This window comes from Capra hircus, chromosome 11 (assembly GCF_001704415.2).
Source record: "Capra hircus breed San Clemente chromosome 11, ASM170441v1, whole genome shotgun sequence".
NCBI classification, from domain to species: domain Eukaryota; kingdom Metazoa; phylum Chordata; class Mammalia; order Artiodactyla; family Bovidae; genus Capra; species Capra hircus.
The window spans coordinates 97942936-97962024 of record NC_030818.1 but is presented as its reverse complement, the minus strand read 5'-3'; the positions used below and the strand labels follow the sequence as shown (position 1 = coordinate 97962024).

Sequence of the window (19089 nt, the reverse complement as noted above, 5' to 3'; positions counted from 1 at the left end):
CGCTCTTTTCTCATATAAAAAGGCGGGGGTGGGGAGAGCACAGAAAAGGCGCTTTACAAGGTACCGCACAAGTTTTTGCTACAGTTGTTACGTCACCCTTGGTGGTCGTAATCCGTCATTTATTATTCTTTCGGGGCTGTGATGGTCCCTCAGTAACCGTGGCCATGGAAACGCAGTGCGCAGTCCCGGATTGGACGGTTCGCGGGCTCCCCCTGGAGGCCGCCTTGCAAAGCCTACGGGGGGACCACGGGGAGGGCTTTGGAGACGGGAGCGAGGGGAGCTGGGAGTTGTAGGCCGAAGGAGGTGGCCGCCGCGGAACGATGCACGTCGGGAGTCGTAGTTCTCAGCAGAAGCGGTTGGCGGCTCCAGAACCAGCTTCGGCCTCACCCGGATGGCGGCTGCGACGCGCAGCTGCCGGCCCTGGGGCTCGCTCCTCGGGCTGATCTGGCTAGTCTCGGCCGCGGCCGCCTCCTGGGATCTGACTTCGCTGCGCTGCAACTTCGGCTCATTCTGCGAATGTGACTTCCGGCCCGACTTGCAGGGTAAGGAGCCTAGACCGGAGAGCCGGGCGGACTAGGGGAGACCTTAGATCCCGGGGTTGTGCCGGGGCCAGACGTGGAGAGTAGACCCAAGGGCAGACCTCACGAGACTTCCAGACGGCCCGGGCTGGAAGTGGGCCCGGCGTTGAGGGACCCTGAGAGCCTGGGGCACAGGACTTGGGGCGAGGGTTTAGGGATGCCTGTTTGGAAGTCAGGATGGAGAGATGCCTTTGACAGCAGAACCCTGGGTGGTGGTCGAGGGTGGGTAGTTTAGACCTCCGCACTGGACTGGCCCATCAGGGGAGAAGCCTACCTTGAAGGTGGGCAGGAGTCTGGGGCCGACCCTCTTGACAGCTGGCAACCATTTAGGGCTGAGCTGCGATCCAGAGGGCCACCTGATGGGGGGGCTGCAGAGCTGAGTCAGCCTGAGGCAGAGGACCCCCGCCACACCCCCTCCCCACCGCCACCCCTGCCCCGCCAAGGGCCTCACTCCCTTGGTCCCAGAACCCAGATTCCCAGACATGACTTTCGGCCTGAAATTGTTCCGCTGCGGACGTGTGTCCTCGTCTCCGACACTGCTATTCTTGTGGCCCTAGGTCTGGAGTGTGACCTGGCCCAGCACCTGGCGGGCCAGCACTTGGCCAGGGCGCTGGTGGTGAAGGCGCTGAAGGCTTTCCTGCGGGACCCAGCCCCCACCAAGCCGCTGGTCCTCTCTCTGCATGGCTGGACGGGCACTGGCAAGTCCTATGTCAGCTCCCTGCTGGCGCACTACCTCTTCCGGGATGGCCTCCGTAGCCCCCACGTGCACCACTTTTCCCCAGTCATCCACTTCCCCCACCCCAGCCACATGGAGCGCTACAAGGTAGGCGGGTGGGGTCCTGGCCCACCCTCTGCCGGCACTGTAGGGTGACTCCGCTAGGGTGGGAGTGAGTCCTGAGCCCAGAGAGGGGAATGAATCCCTTGGCTCCAGGCAACACAGCCAGTTAACAGCCTCAGCCTTCAGGACCCATCCTAAACAAAGCTGAGGGTGCTATCACCTGGCAGGGAGTTCTTGATTTAATACCCGGGGGCCAGTAAAGTACCTTCGTGCCAGGGTTGTTGTGAGGGACGTGGGATTATAGAATCGCAGGTGTTATTTATCAAGCACTTACCTTTGCCAGACAACCTGCATTGTCTTCTCTCTGTAAAGCTCTTAGAGTAGGGGCTTTTGAGGCTCAGAGTAAGCACTCAGGAAATATTAGCTCTTTCGACTATTGTTGTTGATTGCAAGGCACATTCCAGGATGGTCTGTCTCAGCTGTCACACTCTGTTTTGAAGGTCAGGGAGCAGGAAGGTGCCTTCCCCTTTTCTAGAAAGCAAGAGGTGTCAGGGAAGGAGCCCCCCCCACCCCCCCGCCCTGACAAGGCAGGTGTGAGGCCTGGGTCTGTGTCCCTGTTCTCTTGTTGACTTGCTGTGTGAGCTTGGATTTACTCTCTGCCCCTCTCTGGGTCACAGTTTCACCATCAGCCTCATTAAGGGATCGGTGCTCTTTGGGAGACGATATCTTCCCGAAAAGATGAATGCTTTTTAATATTTATTTTTAGTTATTTGGCTGCGTCTGTCTTAGCTGCAGCATGCATGAGCTTTGATCTTTGTTGCAGCACATGAGATCTTTAGTTGTGGCATGTAGGATCTAGTTCCCTGACCAGGGATCGAACCTGGCCCCCTGCATTGGGAACACTGAGTCTTAAGCCACTGGACCACCAGGGAAGCCCCGTTAATTCTTGTTTTGGGAAGGAATCTGGGGTTGGGGAAGCAGCTCCAGGCCCCCTCATACTCTCGCCTCTCTCCCACAGAAGGATCTTAAGAGCTGGGTGCAGGGGAACCTCACTGTCTGCAGCCGCTCCCTCTTTCTCTTCGATGAGATGGACAAGCTGGCCCCAGGCCTGATAGAAGTCCTGCGACCTTTCCTGGGCTCCTCCTGGGTTGTCTATGGGACCAACTATCGCAAAGCCATCTTCATCTTCATCAGGTGGGGCCAACTTTGCAGTGGGCATTGGTGCAGGAACACTTGTCAGAGGTCTCAGCTATCCAGTCTGATCCCATGGTCCCATAGCAGAATACTGTTCCCCCCCAGGGCCCATTTGGGTTCCCCCCCAAAGTCCCCCGTACCCTCTCTGGTGACACCGTCATTCAAGGTGTTTAACTCCCCTTTGACATTCTCAAAGCCTGGGTTCAGTCTCTTAATCCCATTTTTTTTGTGGCACTCCTGCTGGGTTAAGAGTTTTCCCTCTTTTGTGGCCAAGAGGACACAGGCCTGGGAAAAACAGGACTAGGAACCAGTCCCACCTCTGAGAGTCCTAGCTGTGTTTCTTCAGGCAAATCACTTCACTTCTCTGAGCTCCCATCTCCTTTTCTGAACAGCAGGGCCAGTCTTAATGCCCTACTGTCCTCCTCGAGGCTGAGTGAGGGAAAGTAGGTAAGGGACTTAAAAGTGTCCTATTAATAGAAACTGTAAAGTGCATGGCACAGATAGGCAAAATTCCGGGGTCGTGGTTATGGATGAGCTCAGGAGAGGGAAAGCGGTTCCTGGGGCGTTTTGAATGAGTTTGGCTCCTGCTGGCACTGAGCTGGGCCCCTGGTTCAGGTCCCCTTAGGAGGCATGTGGGAAGCCAGAGCTACATCCTGCCCTCACTGTCTGCGTCCCCCATGGTTTTAGTAACACCGGTGGCGAGCAGATCAACCAGGTGGTGCTGGAGGCGTGGCGCAGCCGCCGGGAACGTGAAGAGATCGGCCTGCAGGAGCTGGGGCCGGTCATCTCCCAGGCTGTGCTGGACAACCCGCACCGTGAGTTCAGCTGAGGACCCCATGCCAGAGGGGCTTCCAGACTGGGGTCTCACTCCCAGATCACACCCAGGGCTGGGCTGGACTCCCTGGGGGTGGGAGGCTCTCCCAGGTCAGATGCTCAACCCCCCGACCCAGTATTTTCCAGCCCAGGATTTGGCGCTTGGGGATGAGGGACAGCCTCCCCCGAGCCCAGCACCCAAGCAGGGCTGGGAGGATTCAGGTCAGCAGCCTTCCTGCATTTCCTTCCCTTGAGGGGTGGGTGGGGGCCTGGCTGACCCCTGTGAAGCACAGCCTCTTCCCATGGCTCCGCCCTGCAGATGGCTTCTGGCGCTCGGGCATCATGGAAGAGCATCTCCTGGACGTCCTGGTGCCCTTCCTGCCACTCCAGCGGCACCATGTGCGGCACTGTGTGCTCAACGAGCTGGCCCAGCTGGGCCTGGAGCCCAGGGATGAGGTGGTCCAGGCTGTGCTGGACAGCACCACCTTCTTCCCCGAGGACGAGCAGCTCTTTTCCTCCAATGGCTGCAAGACGGTGGCTTCCCGAATTGCCTTCTTCCTCTGACTCTCCCAGGGGGCATCCCTGTCCTCCTCTACCTGGCCAGGCCGTGAAGGAAAGCCCTGGACCCTCTGCTGGAGGGTCTCTGGTCCTGCAGAGTGGGACCCAGAGCATACTGTGAAGATGAGGAGGGCCGTTGGCTGGGCCATGAGACAGAAGGCCGGGGCAGGCCCTGGCTCTTCACTGGTCTGAGGGCAACTTGGCCTTTGCCTCCTTCCTCAGGGAAATCACCGGTCACCCCAGAATTTTAAGGAGACTTGACTGCAGCCTGAGCCTTCTTAAAGTGTGAATTGTAACTCAGGGACAGTGGCTCGTGGCTGCTCCCTCCTTTCTCGCTCTGTTCCTCTGGCCCTTGCCCCAGTACCATAACCCCATGCCCCACACCGCCCCCCAACCCCTCCGTGTCCCCATATGGTAAAACCAGGCTGAGACTTCTGTCTCCGTGAACAGAGGGACTCAAGTTCACACTGGAGCTGAGCTTTTCAAGTTTTTAATTTTGTACATGAAGAGAACAAATACAATAAATTTGGTCACGGGACCAGAGGATGCTGGCCCAGGTTTGATTGCTTCTGAGGGAGGCTGCAGCGCGGAGCAGAGTGGGGAGAATTGCCCTGCACTGCAGCAAGAAGTGAAGGGCTGAGCATCCCTTTCAGAGAGCAGCCTCACTGCCGGGGCTGGGCTTCCGTCTTGGGCCCTGGGCGGTCTGCATGTTGCTGAGACTCGGGTTCAGTCTCCAGGGGACCTCGGTCTTGCTGGAACCTGGGCTTGTGCTCTGGCTCTGGGCTGCCTTGGACTGGCTGGGCCTCTGACTCTGAGCCTGGCCCTTGGTGGCCTCAGTGTTGGAGGGGCTCCAACTTGAGTCATAGGAAGTGTTGATCTTGCTGGGACTTTGGATCATTCTCCAGCTTTGGTCCTGGGTGGCAGCTGCCTTTCTGAGTCTCCAGCTCTGACCATCGGCACCCTTGGACTTTCTGAGCCTCCGCCTTGAGCCCTGGGTGGCCTGGGTCTTGTTGAGCTTTTGCCTTGGGCTCCAGGCAGCCTCTGTCCTGCTGGGCCTCTGGTTTTGAATCTGGGTGGTGTCCGTCTTGCTAGGCCTCTGGCTGTGGATGAGGGTAGCCTCTGTCCTGCTGGGCCTCTGGCTGTGGATGAGGGCAGCCTCCATCTTCCTGGGCTTCTGGCTTTGAATCTGGGTGGCATCTGTCTTGCTGGGCCTCTGGCTTTGAATCTGGGTGGCATCCGCCTTGCTGGGCCTCTGGCTGTGGATGAGGGCAGCCTCCATCTTGCTGGGCCTCTGGCTTTGAATCTGGGTGGCATCCGTCTTGCTGGGTCTCTGGCTTTGAATCTGGGTGGCGTCCGTCTTGCTGGGCCTCTGGCTTTGAATCTGGGCGGCGTCTGTCTTGCTGGGCCTCTGGCTTTGAATCTGGGTGGCGTCCGTCGTGCTGGACCTCTGGCTTTGGATGTGGATGGCCTCCATCTTGCTGGACCTCCAGCTTTGAATCTCAGTGGCGTCCGTCTTGCTGGGCCTCTGGCTTTGGATAAGGGCGACCTCCGTCTTGCTGGGCCTCTGGTGGTGGCCTGGGGTGGACTTGGTTTCTCTGGGGCTGTGGTTCAGGCTTAGGTCTTTCCTGCTGTCCCCCGAGTCTGAGGACTGTGTCCTTAGCAGTGAGGAGTCAGAGACTGTCACAACAGTGGTGGAAGTGCTCCTGTACTCCTGACCCATACTGGACGTCTCCGTCTCCGAGGTGGACCTGGTTCTGACTGGGAAGGATGTGTCCAGAGAAGCTGTCAGGCCGCCTTCCCCAGACAGTCCCAGGAAAGGGAGGCTTCTAGGCCTCACCTTTGCCTATGACCCAAAGGCCTCGTATGGCCAAGAGGGAAGGCCTCCCAGATCTCTCCAAGCCCAGCCCTCCTGGCAACCTGAGGCCTACAGGGGAGTCATGGCCAGAAGATAAAGGGCAGAGATGGAGGTCCCCACTGTCCAGCGCTGGCCTCCACTCTGCCGGCCGCCTCTCGCCCTCTGTGTCCAGCCACCACCAGCACCTGCAGGGGCCTGGCCCTCTGCCTGCAGCAATTCTCTGTGCTCTGCTCCGCCCACACTTCCCCTGGGTCCTAAAAACCCTTCCTGACCCCACTCCAAGGGGGGCTAAATGCACCCCCAGTTCTCAGGACTCCCCTCCACGGTATGGCTCCACTGTCCTAGCTCTCTGTGTCCCTGTGCCCCTTCTTCCCTTCAGGACCAAGCGCTCCCTGGGGCAAGGACTGTGCCATTCATGCCTGCACCGGTGCCCTGCACAGGCTCAGCCCTGGGCGCTCAACACATTTGCTGAATGGCAGGAAGGGGACTAGACGCCCCTACGTCCATCCATCCCAGACCGCCCACAGCTGCTCCCGGGACTCAGAGCCGCATTCCCGGGTTTTTCATTTTGTCCCTTCCGTGCTGGCACCTGGCGAAACTGAGGATAGAAGCCCCCTAGACATGCATAGGCTCTGTGGGGTAGTTTCAGGGAGAGGCCAAGGGGGCAGAGAGGAGAGGGACAGGGTTGATTGAGCGGGGAATGAAGGTGGAGCAGGCAGCAACGATGAAGTGCCTCGAGTGAGAGCTGGCTGCCCAGGCTGTGTGCTGGGCATCCCCAAGGGTTCCCTCGCTCCCCCTCCCTACACCCACCACCCCCGACCTGCACCCCCAGCAAAGCTGGGATGAGCCCTCCCGCTCCATATATATACAGCAGTAAGCAGCAGAGGCCAGATTCACACCCAGGCCTGGGAGCCTCTGACCCCTGACCTTTGCCCTCCCTGCTGCATTGGGCCACACAGGGGGACTTACAGCCCAAGGTGGAGCCTAAAGAGGTCTGGCTGATGTAGCTGTCGGTCAAGGATGACTCCTTGCTGGGGGCTGGCTTCAGCTTCTCCTAGGGTCAGAGACAGGCTGGGCAGTTGGCAGGCTGTGGGAGGCCACAGCTCTAGAAGGCCAGCCACTTAGAGCTCCTCGGGGGCTGCAGTTTAGGGCTGGATGGGGACATGGAGCAGTCGACTGGACGGGAGTGGGGGTGGGCAGGTTAGACAGGTGTGGCGACGTGAGGAAAGCAGTGTCAAGAGGCTGCTTGGTCCTCATCTATCTGCAAAATGCAAATTCCAGTGTGGGAAAGGCTTCTGCACGCTGTGACGTGCTGTGCCCTGCCAAATGGCTAGGGAGGGCCCGAGGAGCTTCTCCACACCTTCCCTGCCTCATCCCACTTCATCTCCCGGCACGTCTGGGAGGGAATGCCCATTGTTATAATTGCCTGGACCAGGAAACGCCTAAGCAGCCTGGCACTCGGCTAAGAGGCACACAAGCAGAGCTGGAATCCAGGTTGGGGAGGGCAGGAGGAGAGTCCATGGCCAGGCCCTTGGCAGCTGGTCACAGCTGCAGGCTACGGCGGGGAACATGTGGTAGTGAGATGGAACGGGCAGGGCTCTGGAGCACTAAGCAGGGAGCCCACGATAACTTCAGGGCATACACAGACCCAAGGTCTGCAGCTCTGTCTCCTAACATGAGCTGGAAAAATGTAGAGCTCGCCTTTTCCATGTCTGACAAGGGATGCTGGCACTCCAAGGACTTCAATGGTTAAAGTCTCCCTTGGACATAATTTACTTGCTGTCCATCAGCAGTGGATCAGTCAAATGGTAGGACAGCCACAGGATGGAACTGTCCACAGGAATGAGAAGGACCAATCAACTTGGATGCCTCTTACCAACTTGGAAGCTTACTGAACAGAGCCAGAGGCCAACAGGCAGGTACCATCCTCCGTCGAGAAGGACCAGTGCACTTGTCGGCAGTTTAGGAATCAGAACAGCCCTGACGGAGGAGGGGCCCAGAGCCAGGTGAGAGGGGCTTCTGGAAAACTGGGAATGTGTTCTTTCTTGAGCTGGAGAATGGAGTCATGGTGGGTATTCAGTTTGCGAAAATTCATCAAACAGTTAGCTGAGGATTCATGTACTTTACGTTCCACTCAGTGAAAAGTTTTTAGAAATGAATCCAAGTGTTAAAATTCTGGGGGCTTCCCTGGTAGTCCAGTGGTTAGGAATCTGCCTGCTCATGCAGGGGACACAGGTTCAATCCCCGGCCTGGGGAGAGCCCACATGCCACAGGGCAACTAAGCCGGTGCACCACAACCCCTGAGCCTGAGCTCTAGAGCCATGACCTGCAACTACTGAGCCCGTGGGCCTCGAGCCCATGCCCCGGGACAAGGAAAGCCCCTGTGATGAGAAGCCTGCATACCGCAGCAAAGAGGAGCCCCCCTCACTGCAACTAGAGGTGAAAGAAAGGGAAGTTGCTCAGTTGTGTCCGACTCTTTGCGACCCCACGGACTGTAGGCTCCTCCATCCATGGAATTTTCTAGGCAAGAGTACTGGAGTGGGTTGCCATTCCCTTCTCCAGGGGAGCTTCCTGACCCAAAGATCAAACCCAGATCTCCCGCATTGCGGGCAGATCTTTACAGTCTGAGCCACCAGGGAAGGTGAGTGTGGACAAAGTGTAGGAAGCCTCCCTCTATGAGGGGCCCCCATTCTCACCTGCACTCCTTCAGGTGTACCCCTTTACTGGTACATTCTCCACCTCACAGCAACATGTCCCCAGCCCAAGTCACACACCTGAGTGGTGGCAGAGCCAGCCTCTAGCCAGCCTGCAGCCCTCAGCCCTGGCTTGGGGTACAGTCCTCCCTGCACCTCCAGGAAACCCGGCCCTGGCGTGGGGTGCACGTACCTTCTTCCCAGGAACCTGCACCTCTTCCTCTGGGCCTTCTGGCTTTGCCTGCGGGAACTGGAGAGGGGCCTCCATCTCCTTGGGGGTCTCCAGTAAAGGTGGCTCCTGCTTCCAAGAGAGGATCAGGGCCCGGGCCCTCTGTTCCCGATCCTTGAGCCGCCTGCCAAAGCGAGTTGTCAGAGCGCTGGGTAAGCCTCTCTGACTCACCCCACCATTCTAGGACTGGATGGTGGCCTGAAAAGGCAAGTGGGTGCCTTGAGCCCCAGCTGTCCCCCAACTCTGGGCCGGTGGGCCCGCCTGTGGAAACTTACCCCAGGATGTCCTGGGGGGTGCTGGTGTACACCCTGTGCTCCACCATTCGCTCCAGCTGCAACCTAGCCAGGTTCGCCACCTGGCTGCTTAGCACCTCTTCCACTGACATGCCGGGGAAAAGGTTGGTCATCAGCGGAAGTAGCTGCCAGGAAGGAAGGTGACCAGAGTCAGGTGTGGGCCAGGACAGGGGGAGATGGTGTGGCACTGCCCTGACTGGCAGAGTCCCTTCTCAGGGCCGAGGAAGAGAAGAGTTTACAAATTCAGCATCAGTCGCTCAGTCGTGTCCGACTCTTTGTGACCCCATGAACTGCAGCAACCCGTCAGGCTCTTCCGTCCATGGGATTTTTCCAGGCAAGAATACAGGAGTGGGCTGTCATTTCCTTCTCCACGGGATCTTCCCAACCCAGGGATCGAACCTGGGTCTCCTGCATTGCAGGCAGACTCTACCATCTGAGCCATCGGGGAAGCCCTTTTATAAACTGTTGTTTCTAAAGGGCCAGACCCTTTGGGCCCGAACTATCGGGAGATCTTGAGAAAGGAACTACGTGAGGGAGTTCTGAGTCTGATCATGGGTTCTAGAGTCAGCCAGAGGAGGGTGTGACCTCCAAGCTCTATGACCTGGGGCAAGGGAACTGACTTCTCTGAGCCCTACCCTCTTCCCTCTGTAGATTATGGGGTGACGATAATGTTACCTATCTCGTAGGTGTTAAAGAGGGTTAAACGGAGGGATATAAGCTGAAGTGGTTAGAACAGTGCCTGGCTCTGGGTTACCTGCTCAGTCGTGTCCAACTCTTTGTGACCCCATGGACTGTAGCCTTCCAGGCTCCTCTATCCATGGAACTCTCCAGGCAAGAATACTGGCGTGGGTTGCCATTTCCTTCTCCAAGAACAGTGCCTGGCACGTAGTAAATGCTCTGGCATCATTATTGTCTTAGCCACTCAGTCGTGCCTGACTCTTGTGACCCCATGTACTGTAGCCCTCCAGGCTCCTCTGTCCATGGGATTTCCCAGGCAGGAATACTGGAACGGGTTGCCATTGCCTTCTCTAGGGGATCTTCTGAACACAGCAACTGAACTTGTGTCTCCTGCAGTGGCAGGCAGATTCTTTACCACTGAACCACCAGAGAAGGTACATATACTATGTATGCTCTGGCATTAGCAGTGCTTATCACTGCTAAGAATCCAGGTTTCTTTTAGGGACAGGGTGTATCTTTAGGTGGTCAGAGGTATTGACTCTGGAGCCTACCCTCCTGGCCCAGCAAGAACACACCTTGGGTTGCTTGGGGTCAAGGAGCAGAACAGTGGCAACATCCTGGCGGGCTCCAAAAATGTTCTGCAGGAGCTGCCGGCTCCTGGCGCGGTACAGGTAGTACTGGGGCTTCTGGGGATTGTGCTGGATGGCCATTGAGAAGTGGTTCTCTGCCTTCTGGAACTGCCTGCAGGACACAGTGGGCCACAGGGTGCTCTGAGCTGGGCCACCTGGGAGGAATAGGGGCTGCTGGACCTCCCTGGGGAGTCTGGGGAAAACCAGGCTAGTTTCTGCTCCCTGCCACCAACACCCCTCTTGATAGACCCAACACTTAAACGCTAGTGTAAAGTCCCAAAATAAGTGAACATTTTTATGATCTTGGAATAGGAAGGACTTTCTGAATGTCATAAACCCAGCAGCTAAATATGAAAAAAAAAAAACTAATTTGACCACAATTAAATCCCATTATTTAGTAGCAAAAGCACCACAAAGAAAGCAGCAAATAGGGAAGAATATTTTGCCACATAAGGCAGATAATAAGCAAACTTTCTAGCCTACAAAGAACTCTTATAACCAAAAAAGTTTTTATTGGGCAATTGAAAACCAAATGGGAGAACAATTTAGGCAGACCATAATGGCCAATAAACACATGAAAAAATGCTGTCCTGTACCCACAATTTAAATATGCAAAGTCAATCCAATGCAAGAGAACCATTTTTTTTTTTTTTTTTGGCCTACAGATTAGCAAAGTTAAAAAATAGTGTTAATACTCTGTGCTAGGGAGGTTTGGGGAAATGAAGACTTTCTTTTACTGGGGGAAGTTTATATTGGTTCGTTGTTTTTTTTGAGAACAATTGGGTATCATCTTTAAAATGTTAAAATTTCACACTCAACAATTTAACTTCCAGCAATCTAACTACAGAATTACTAGTATGAACGGATGGAAACATATGTCTTTGGTCTCATTACTGCATTATTTATAATTAAAAGAAAAGGAAAACAGCTCACATTCATCAGCAGACTATTGTCTAGAGAAGTTAATTGTGGTACTTCCGCTGAATGGAATACTTTGCAAACAATAAAAGAGAACGAAGTCATCCTATATGTAACAGCCATGGGAAGTAAAAAAGCCTATCAAATATTAGCTTAGCACGATCTCACTTTTGTAAAATGATAGCAATTGTTAATATATGCGTAGAAATCAATCTTGAGGACTCTTTACCAAACTCACCCAGATAGGGGAGGCGTTGGGAGACAGGTATTAGAAGGAACTTCCATTTTCTGAGTTATGCTACTGAATACTTACTTTAAAAAATAATAATAATAAAAGCCCAATTACCATAACAATATTCAGAGAAAAGTGAAGGATTTTTAGCGAAAACTTGGAAAATAAAATTGATATTTAGGAGACTTAACTGGGAGAGCAGAGACGTTTTGACCCAGGGAGCCCAAGCAGGTGGCTTCATCCCAGACTTCCCCGGCCCCGCCCATAGCCCAGTATGCCCCGCCCACGGGGCCGCCCCACCCACCATTGGCTCACACCTGCTCTGGTGCTCGCAGAAGCCCAACTTCTCCTGCAACAGGCCCATGCGCAGGTGGGCGCCCTCGTCCCTCGGACTCAGTGCCAGCGCCTGCTGGTAATCCGCCTCAGCAAAGGTCAGGTTGCCCAGCTGGAAGAAGCAATCTGGAGCGCGGGGACTGAATGGGGATCGCAAAAACCCAGGGCGCAGGAGCAGCGGCCCAGTTGGCTCCACCCCCTAGGAGGCGGGGCCTGCAACTGATAATACCCGTGGGCGGTCGCCAGCACCTGCAGCGGCTTTTCGGCGCAGCTGGGCACCTCTTTCTAGATACCTGATCTGAGCATTTTGAAGGACTATGTAGCGAGATGGTCTCTCAGACGTTCCCCGCCCCCCCCAACCCCGTAGTGTGTCCGTGGGACACTGAGACTCCTCTTCGGTCCCTTCTCCCTCCCTCTCTCCCTCGGGGCCCTCGAGCGCCCAGTCCAGGCCTTAGAGAGGCAAGGGGCTCACGCAGGGCTCCCCGGGACCCCACTCACCGCCGCGGTTGATGTAGAGTCCTTTCTCCTGCTGCTCGTCCCTGAGCGCCTTGTTGAGCAGCAGCACGCTCTCCTGGTAGGCGCCCTGCATGTAGCAGTGCACCGCGAAGTCGTTGTAGGCCAGCAGCAGTTGGCGCTGGGCCTGCTGAACCAGCTCCTCTTGGTGCTCGCTCATCATGTCCAGCGCCTTCAGGAAGTCCTCCACTGCCAAGTCAAAATCCTGGAGCCGTCGGTACATGGTGCCCCTGCGGGAGAGCCATATGAGAGCGAGAGCACCCCCACCGGCTTGGGGTGTCCCAGAGAGTGGATGCAGCTCTGGGTCCTCTGACCTCTGGAGGTGGCAGGGCGGCCTCCCTGCTCATGCATTAGATTTGGCCTGTGCGGCTCCCCGATTGCTACTGAGCTAGCTTGGTGATTCTACTTTCCTTTACAAATAACTTCTCTCTTTCTTTTTGGGATCAACGTGCCTGCCAGCCTCTCTGCTAAGGCTTTTTGTACACAGGATGAATGTTTTACCTCCACTGTTTGTTTATTGAGAAAATCCAGGGTCAGGGAAGTTAAATGGCCCAGAATGAGGTGTTGAGCCCTTGCTGGGGAGGTAGGGGGTGAAAATTCAAACCTAAGCCTCCTCTCCTGGGCTGAGTTGGGCTGAGCCTCCCAGTATAAACTGCTCAGCAGGCTTGGGGGTCCAGGATTCCCAGGTTAACAGGCTGCTGCCTGCCCCTTCTCCAAAAGCAGTAGCAGAAACCACCTCCCATGATCCCTCAGTTCTGATGGCGAGCAGGGAAAGACCCTTAGAGACTAGAAGGGGAGACTGAGACCTGGGGAGTGTCATGGGCTCTCCTGAGATCACACAGCACATCTGAGGCAAGGCAGGGCCTGGGACCCAAGACAGCATTTCCCCACCCAATACCGGAAGAGGAAGAAGCTGGGGTCCAGAGGGTTGTTCTCAATGGCACAGTTGATGCACTGCAGCGCATGTTGCAACTTGCCCTGCACTGCCAGGACCCCGGCATCTTGGCGTGCCTGCTCGGCCTGGCCCACCATCACCTGGAGCAGCACCTTGGCCTGTGGGTGCTTGGGATCCAATAGCAAGGCACTGTGTAGGTCTCGATAGCAGAGGTTGGGCTGTGGGGGTGCAAGGCAGGGATGGCGTCAGGGCTGCACCCAAGCTGAACTCTCCCCTGTTCACTGTGGGGAGGCAGACCTCTGGGCAGGCCAGCATCATGCCACCCATCTTCAGTGCCCCGCCCCACCCCTCCGTTGCTGTTTTGCCTTTTCTGTCTCTTGAAGGAGGAAGGGAGCATTTTGGGAAAATCCTATCCAAGGGCCCATCCCTACTGGCCCCTTTCCAGATGTGACCTCAGGTGAGCCAGGTCTGCCTCAGTGGTTTTTGCTGTAAAATGGGGCTACAGATACCTCCTCCTTGCAGGACTTCTGCGAGGCTCACTTGAGGTATGGGGAGGCCATGGTCTCCAGACCATGACTGTCATGTCCTCCCTGTCCTCCCCGGTACACCCTCCCCGACACCTCTGATCTTTAAGCCCAAGACAACTCTAACCAAGAACAGATTCAGGCCTGGGCATGAGCAGAAAACATCCCTAGGCCAACACCTTCCACTGGGTGAGCAGGTCAGTTAGTCAGTCAACAGTTTTAGCAAGCACCCCATGTCCTGTGGGGTAATTGGTTGAGGGCAAGAGAGGCAGTGTAGACACTGGGTGGGAGGTGAAAGATGGCAGAAGTTGAGACAGGGCTTTGGAATAGGTGGACTTGGGCTCAAGGGGAGCAAGTTAGCCAGACCTTCTGAACCTGCTTCCTCATCTGTGAGAAGAGGACAGTGGGTTGTATCTAACCTCAGAGGGTTACTGTCAGCCTTAGAGACAAATGTGAGTAAAGTGCTTAGAATGTGTCTATGCATTGTAGGGAGCAGCTGCAATCCCAACACTCAACAATAATTGTCAATAATTACTAGTCTACTACCTTTGAAGGAGACTCTCCCATTGAGTCACCTGTGGGACACAAGAGCCCAGCCCTCAGCAGAGGGAGGCTCTTGGTTCCAGCACCCTGAGGACGCCCTGCTCACTTTAGCCCATCACGTTCCTCCCCTTCCCGAGTCTCCCTCCCCCGCCCCCCAAGCACCCTGGCCAAACTGGAACAACAGGCCTTGTTCTGGATGCCTCTGTTTTCCACACTCTCACCTCTCCAGCCCCCTAGTCAGTCTCCAGTCCTGCTTCCAAAGGTCTGAAGAACTTGCCCCCCTCCTTGCCACCATCCTGCCCATCCTCCCTAAGCCCCACTCCTATCCAGATGGATGGTACCCAGGCTTCCAGTCTCCGGATTTGCCCCTCTGCGACCACCACCCCCCCCCAGCCTATATGCCCCCTGGCAGCCAAAAGGACTTTTCTAAGGCCTACTGCCCCAGGGAGCACCCTTCTGAGGTTCCTGCTGCTCTCCAGGAAGAAGTCAGGGTGCCCTGGGGTTCACGAGATCCTGCCCATCACTCACTCATCCCTGAAGCCCCTCCTTCCTTGTGACCCCAAGTCTCACATCTAAGGGATGCCTGGTGGCCTCTGATGGTGCTTCACATAATTAGGAAGTCAGTCCTTGTGTAATTATTTGCTGGGGGCCATTTCCCCTGACCTGTGAGTTCCGTGAGGGCAGAGCAGGCTGAGGCTTCTCACCTTGTGGTCTTCAGGGATTGGTGCAGGCCTGGCAGAGAGCCAGGGCTGAATGATGCTGGAACAACTACCTGACTGGGCAGGAGTGGTCAGCGCTGGTCAGGGTTCAGGAAGGACAGGGCTCCCACCACACTGGGGGCTGTGGCCTCAGGGCTGGTGGATAGCCTAGCCTCCTCCTGTAATCTCAGCACCCAAACAGGGAGGAAGTCCACCCATAGGCCCTGCCCGCCCTGCTCTACCTTCTGGAAGAAGTTGTAGAGCCTGGCCCGGAGGATGTAGACATCCGCATTGGTGGTGCCTTGCTTCACCTCCTTTGTGACGAATGAGAGGCATTCACGATGCTTTTTGAGGGCCAGGAGACAGGCCATGCTGTGGGTGGAGGACAAAGGTGCTTGGTCTGCCCAGTGAGAGGAGCAGGAAGGGGATGCTGAGGGGAACAAAGGCTAGCAAGCTCTTGATCAGGGTGCTCACCATCGATACCGGAAGCAGAATTTCTCAGGCTGGAGCTCAGAGGCTTGGGAGAAGACGGTCAAGGCATCCAGAAAGGCACATTGCTCAAAAAGGCACTGGCCCTGGTGACACAGGGGACTGTCAATCCTGCTTGTGACCCCAGCCCAGCAGCCTCCATGAATTGAGGGATGGCCATCACTGGGGTGGAATGACAAGGGATGGGGACAGAGTCCTTCAGATCAGAGAGAGATTTTAAGAGAGAGATATACAGACACAGAGAGATACAGAGCTGGGTAGACAGCAAGACACAGAAATATACAGTTAGTGACAGAGAGATAGCAATACAGACGTAGGAACAGGGAGAAAAGAGAAAACCCGAGAGGTGGATCAGAACAGCAGGTCTAACGGTAACAGGCTCCTTCCTGGACCAGGGCTCCAGGTGCCAAGCCCTGTATTAAGAATACAGGGAATTTCTGTATTCTTAGGGGTACATATAACTTAGGGAGTTCCCTGGCTGTCCAGTAGGTAGGACTCAGTGCTTTGACTGCAAGGATGTGTGTTGGGGAACTAAGATCCTGCAAGCTGCCCAGGTGCAGCAAAAAAACAAAAGACCCTAAATTTATCTCATTGGGACTAGGTAACATGCCTCTTTTAGATGAAGGAACTGAGGCTCAGAGAAGCGGAGTGACTTTTCCAAGGGCACACAGAAAGAACAAGATCGGCCTCAGGACCCCCATAGACAGTTTAAGCATGTGGTCTGGTTTTAAGAATGTTTCTTTTTTCAGAGTTGAATAATAATAATAATTATTCCTATTATTTTGGCTGCACAGCATGGCAGTGGGATCTTAGTTCCTGACTAGGGATCTTATCCAGGCCCCACCCCGCCCTGCAGTGGAAATGCAGTATCCTAACCACTGGACTACCAGGGAATTTCCAGAATTGAATTATTGACATTAAAAACCAAGACATCAAAGTTGTGAACATGGGGGAAAAATCAGGACTTTTTTGGGATTTTATGGCTTAATATCATCTTTATTATGCATTATAAATGGGGATACTCTTGTCTTTTTAGTGCTGGGAGCCCGTGGACTCTAGGTCTGTGCTGTCCAGTACAATAGCCATAGCCATACAAATTCAAATTGATTCAAACTAAATATCAGTACAATTCAAAAATTAGTTCCTCAGTCACACTCTTGTCTTTTTAGTGCTGGGAGCCTGTGGGCTCCAGGCCTGTGCTGTCAGGTACAATAGCCACCTGCTGCCCACGGCCATACAAATTCAAATAGATTCTAATTAAATATCAGTACAATTAAAAAATGAGTTCCTCAGTCACACTCGCCACATTTCAAGGGCTCAACAGTTCCACATGGCTGGTGGCCATCGGAATGGACAGTAATCATCGTGCTAAGTGATCATTGTCACTACTGCAGAGAGTTCTATTGGATGTACCCAGCCCTGGTGGTGGATGAACCTGGAAGGTAGGAGAGGTCATGAGAAGGAGTGGCAGAAGGGGACACAGACGCAGGGACAAGAAGGTCACCAGGAAGTCAGGGTTGGCTCTGGGAGCAAGGAAAACCCCCAGAGTTGGAGGGAGAACCAGCAAGCCGGGGTGGGAGGTGGGTGCCTTGTATGGGCCTAGGGCAGCGCCGGGCACCTTCAGGTAAAGCACCAGGGCGAGCCGCTCCAGGTAGTTGTTGTTCTCTGGCTGGGAGTGGTAGGCCTTTCGAAGGTTCTGGGCGGCCGAGGAGAAGTCGCAGAGCTGGATATAAGCCTCGGCTCTTAAGGCATAGAATTCTACCTGAGGGAGAGGGGACCCAGACTGCTGTTCCCCTCCCCACGATCCGCCCTGAGGTTTGCCACTCGGCTACCACAGGGACTCTGTGGCCCTGAGAGGTGAGAGTGTAAGCGTGGGACAGCAACTGCCCGTGCCCACCCAAACCCTCCCTCTCACCAGCTGGGGGTCCAGGTGGAGGGCGCGGGAGAAGAAGAGCACGGCCATCTCCCAGTCCTCTTGCTCCAAGCACTGATGAGCTCGATGGTAGCTGTGGGGGGCAGGGGGCCACAGGCAGAGGGGTGGCTGGCCCTGACTTGGGACCAGCCCAAGACAAAGAGCTGGAGCTTTGCAAATGGGTTGCAAGGATGGGGGACTTGGGTAGGAAGACAATAGGGGTAGACAGAGACCCAGGGAGAGGAGGATGGCCATTCTTGGAGCTCATCCAGCCTTTTTTTTTTTGCTGCTGAGATGGAAGAGCCCTATTATACAGTTGAGCTCGCTGAAGCTCAGAGAGGGAGAGTAACTGGCCCAAGGCTGGACAGCATGTCAGTGGCTCTGCAGGGAAGGAACCTGGGGCCCCTGGGCAAGGGAGTCACTCACTATTCCCTGACTTTGAGGGGCACAGTTAACCCTGTAGCCTTTGGTTTTACATCATCAAAGTTCTGGAAGATTTGGCTGGTCCCAAAGATGCGCTGGAGGGTTCCCTTTGGCACAGGAATCACCCATGGCTTTGGGATGTGTTGTGAGGGAGTTTTGTCATGCTCCAGACCATCCTGGAACCAAGGAACAGCAAGCTGGAGCAAGCCTCAAAGACAATCCCCACTCCACTGACACACTCTCCTCGGGTGTTTTACAGGATGGGGGAGGGGGTGGAAAGGCGGCCCAGGAGGAGACACAGTCTGGGGTCTGGTGGCCCTCCCAGCCCCATTCCCCTTAACCTCTCTCCGGTCCTGCCTCTCTCTCCTGTGGTCAAGATCTCATGCTCACACTGCTCTCTGCTCTCCTCCTGGTTCCCCTCAGCTTCTACCAGCTACCGACACCCAAAACTCTTGTCTGCAGCTCAGGGCCTGCCCCAAGCCAAAGGCCCTGGGGGTCCAGCAACCTCTTATGAGAAGATCTGTGTTCCATTAGTCCGTAAGTCCTGTCTATCCCACTTCCTACTGATCTCTCAGACACCTCCTCTTCTCTCTTCTGAGTCACTGCCATCTCTGTGTCTATGCCAGCTCCGGCCACCCCTCCGACCTCCCCTCCAGCCGCAGGTCCTAAGACCTCTGTTCTCTGCACAGCAGCTAGGGACTTTACAGAATCGCACAACTGATCTGGCCTCTCCAGAACGAAAACCTTCCCTGCGAACGCATACGTGGTCACTTCTCCCGCACCCTTTGCCTTTGCCTTAGTCTTCTCCCGCACCTCTCCGGAGTCTGTCATGAGGCCCCTTCGGGGAGGACCCCTGGGCCTGGACCAGCTTACTGGCGATCTTCACTTTCCTCTTGGCCCCCTCCTCCCGACGTTGCTAGGCAGCATCTCCAGGACGCCCACAGGCTCCGCCCCTCTTAGCCACGCCCCCAGAATCCCGAGGAGTCCAATCCCTGAAATCCAGTTTCAAACCGAGACGGAAAGAGGCTGAGCGCTTAGTTGCTCAGTCGTGTCCGACTCTTTGCGACCCCATGGACTGTAGCCCGTCAGGCTCTTCTGTCCATGGGATTCTCCAGGCAAGAATACTGGAGTGGGTTGCCATGTCCTCCTCGCGGAGATCTTCCCGACCCAGGGATGGAATCCAGGTCTCCCACACTGCAGGCGAATTCCTTACCGTCTGAGCCACCAGAGAAGCCCAAGAATACTGGAGTGAATAGCCTATCTCTTCTCCAGCGGATCTTCCCGACCCACACAACGCTCTAAGAGTTGACA

The 19089-nt window shown here is 55.4% G+C and overlaps 2 protein-coding genes across 4 annotated transcripts; one reads left to right on the top strand and one right to left on the bottom strand.

Annotated features, from left to right (window-relative positions):
- TOR2A (torsin family 2 member A) lies at positions 249-4464 on the top strand. Of its 3 annotated transcripts, XM_005687160.3 has the most exons (5): positions 249-542; positions 1136-1401; positions 2375-2550; positions 3238-3365; positions 3683-4464. In XM_005687160.3, exons 1-5 carry the CDS (start codon positions 392-394, stop codon positions 3925-3927), a joined length of 966 nt encoding a protein of 321 aa, XP_005687217.2. In that variant the 5' UTR covers positions 249-391; the 3' UTR covers positions 3928-4464. The 3 variants fall into 3 exon arrangements, with proteins under 3 accessions (XP_005687217.2, XP_017911307.1, XP_017911306.1); XM_018055818.1 differs by lacking the exon at positions 3238-3365 and having other exon boundaries at positions 3683-3818; XM_018055817.1 differs by lacking the exon at positions 1136-1401 and having other exon boundaries at positions 313-542.
- On the bottom strand, positions 4543-18609 carry TTC16 (tetratricopeptide repeat domain 16). The gene is made up of 14 exons (XM_018055816.1): positions 18592-18609; positions 17782-17954; positions 17359-17449; positions 17062-17205; positions 15429-15529; positions 15197-15326; positions 13193-13407; positions 12280-12524; positions 11766-11907; positions 10245-10410; positions 8974-9116; positions 8663-8822; positions 6746-6830; positions 4543-5679 (listed from the first exon to the last, which is right to left on the bottom strand). Exons 1-14 carry the CDS (start codon positions 18607-18609, stop codon positions 4571-4573), a joined length of 2922 nt encoding a protein of 973 aa, XP_017911305.1. The 3' UTR covers positions 4543-4570.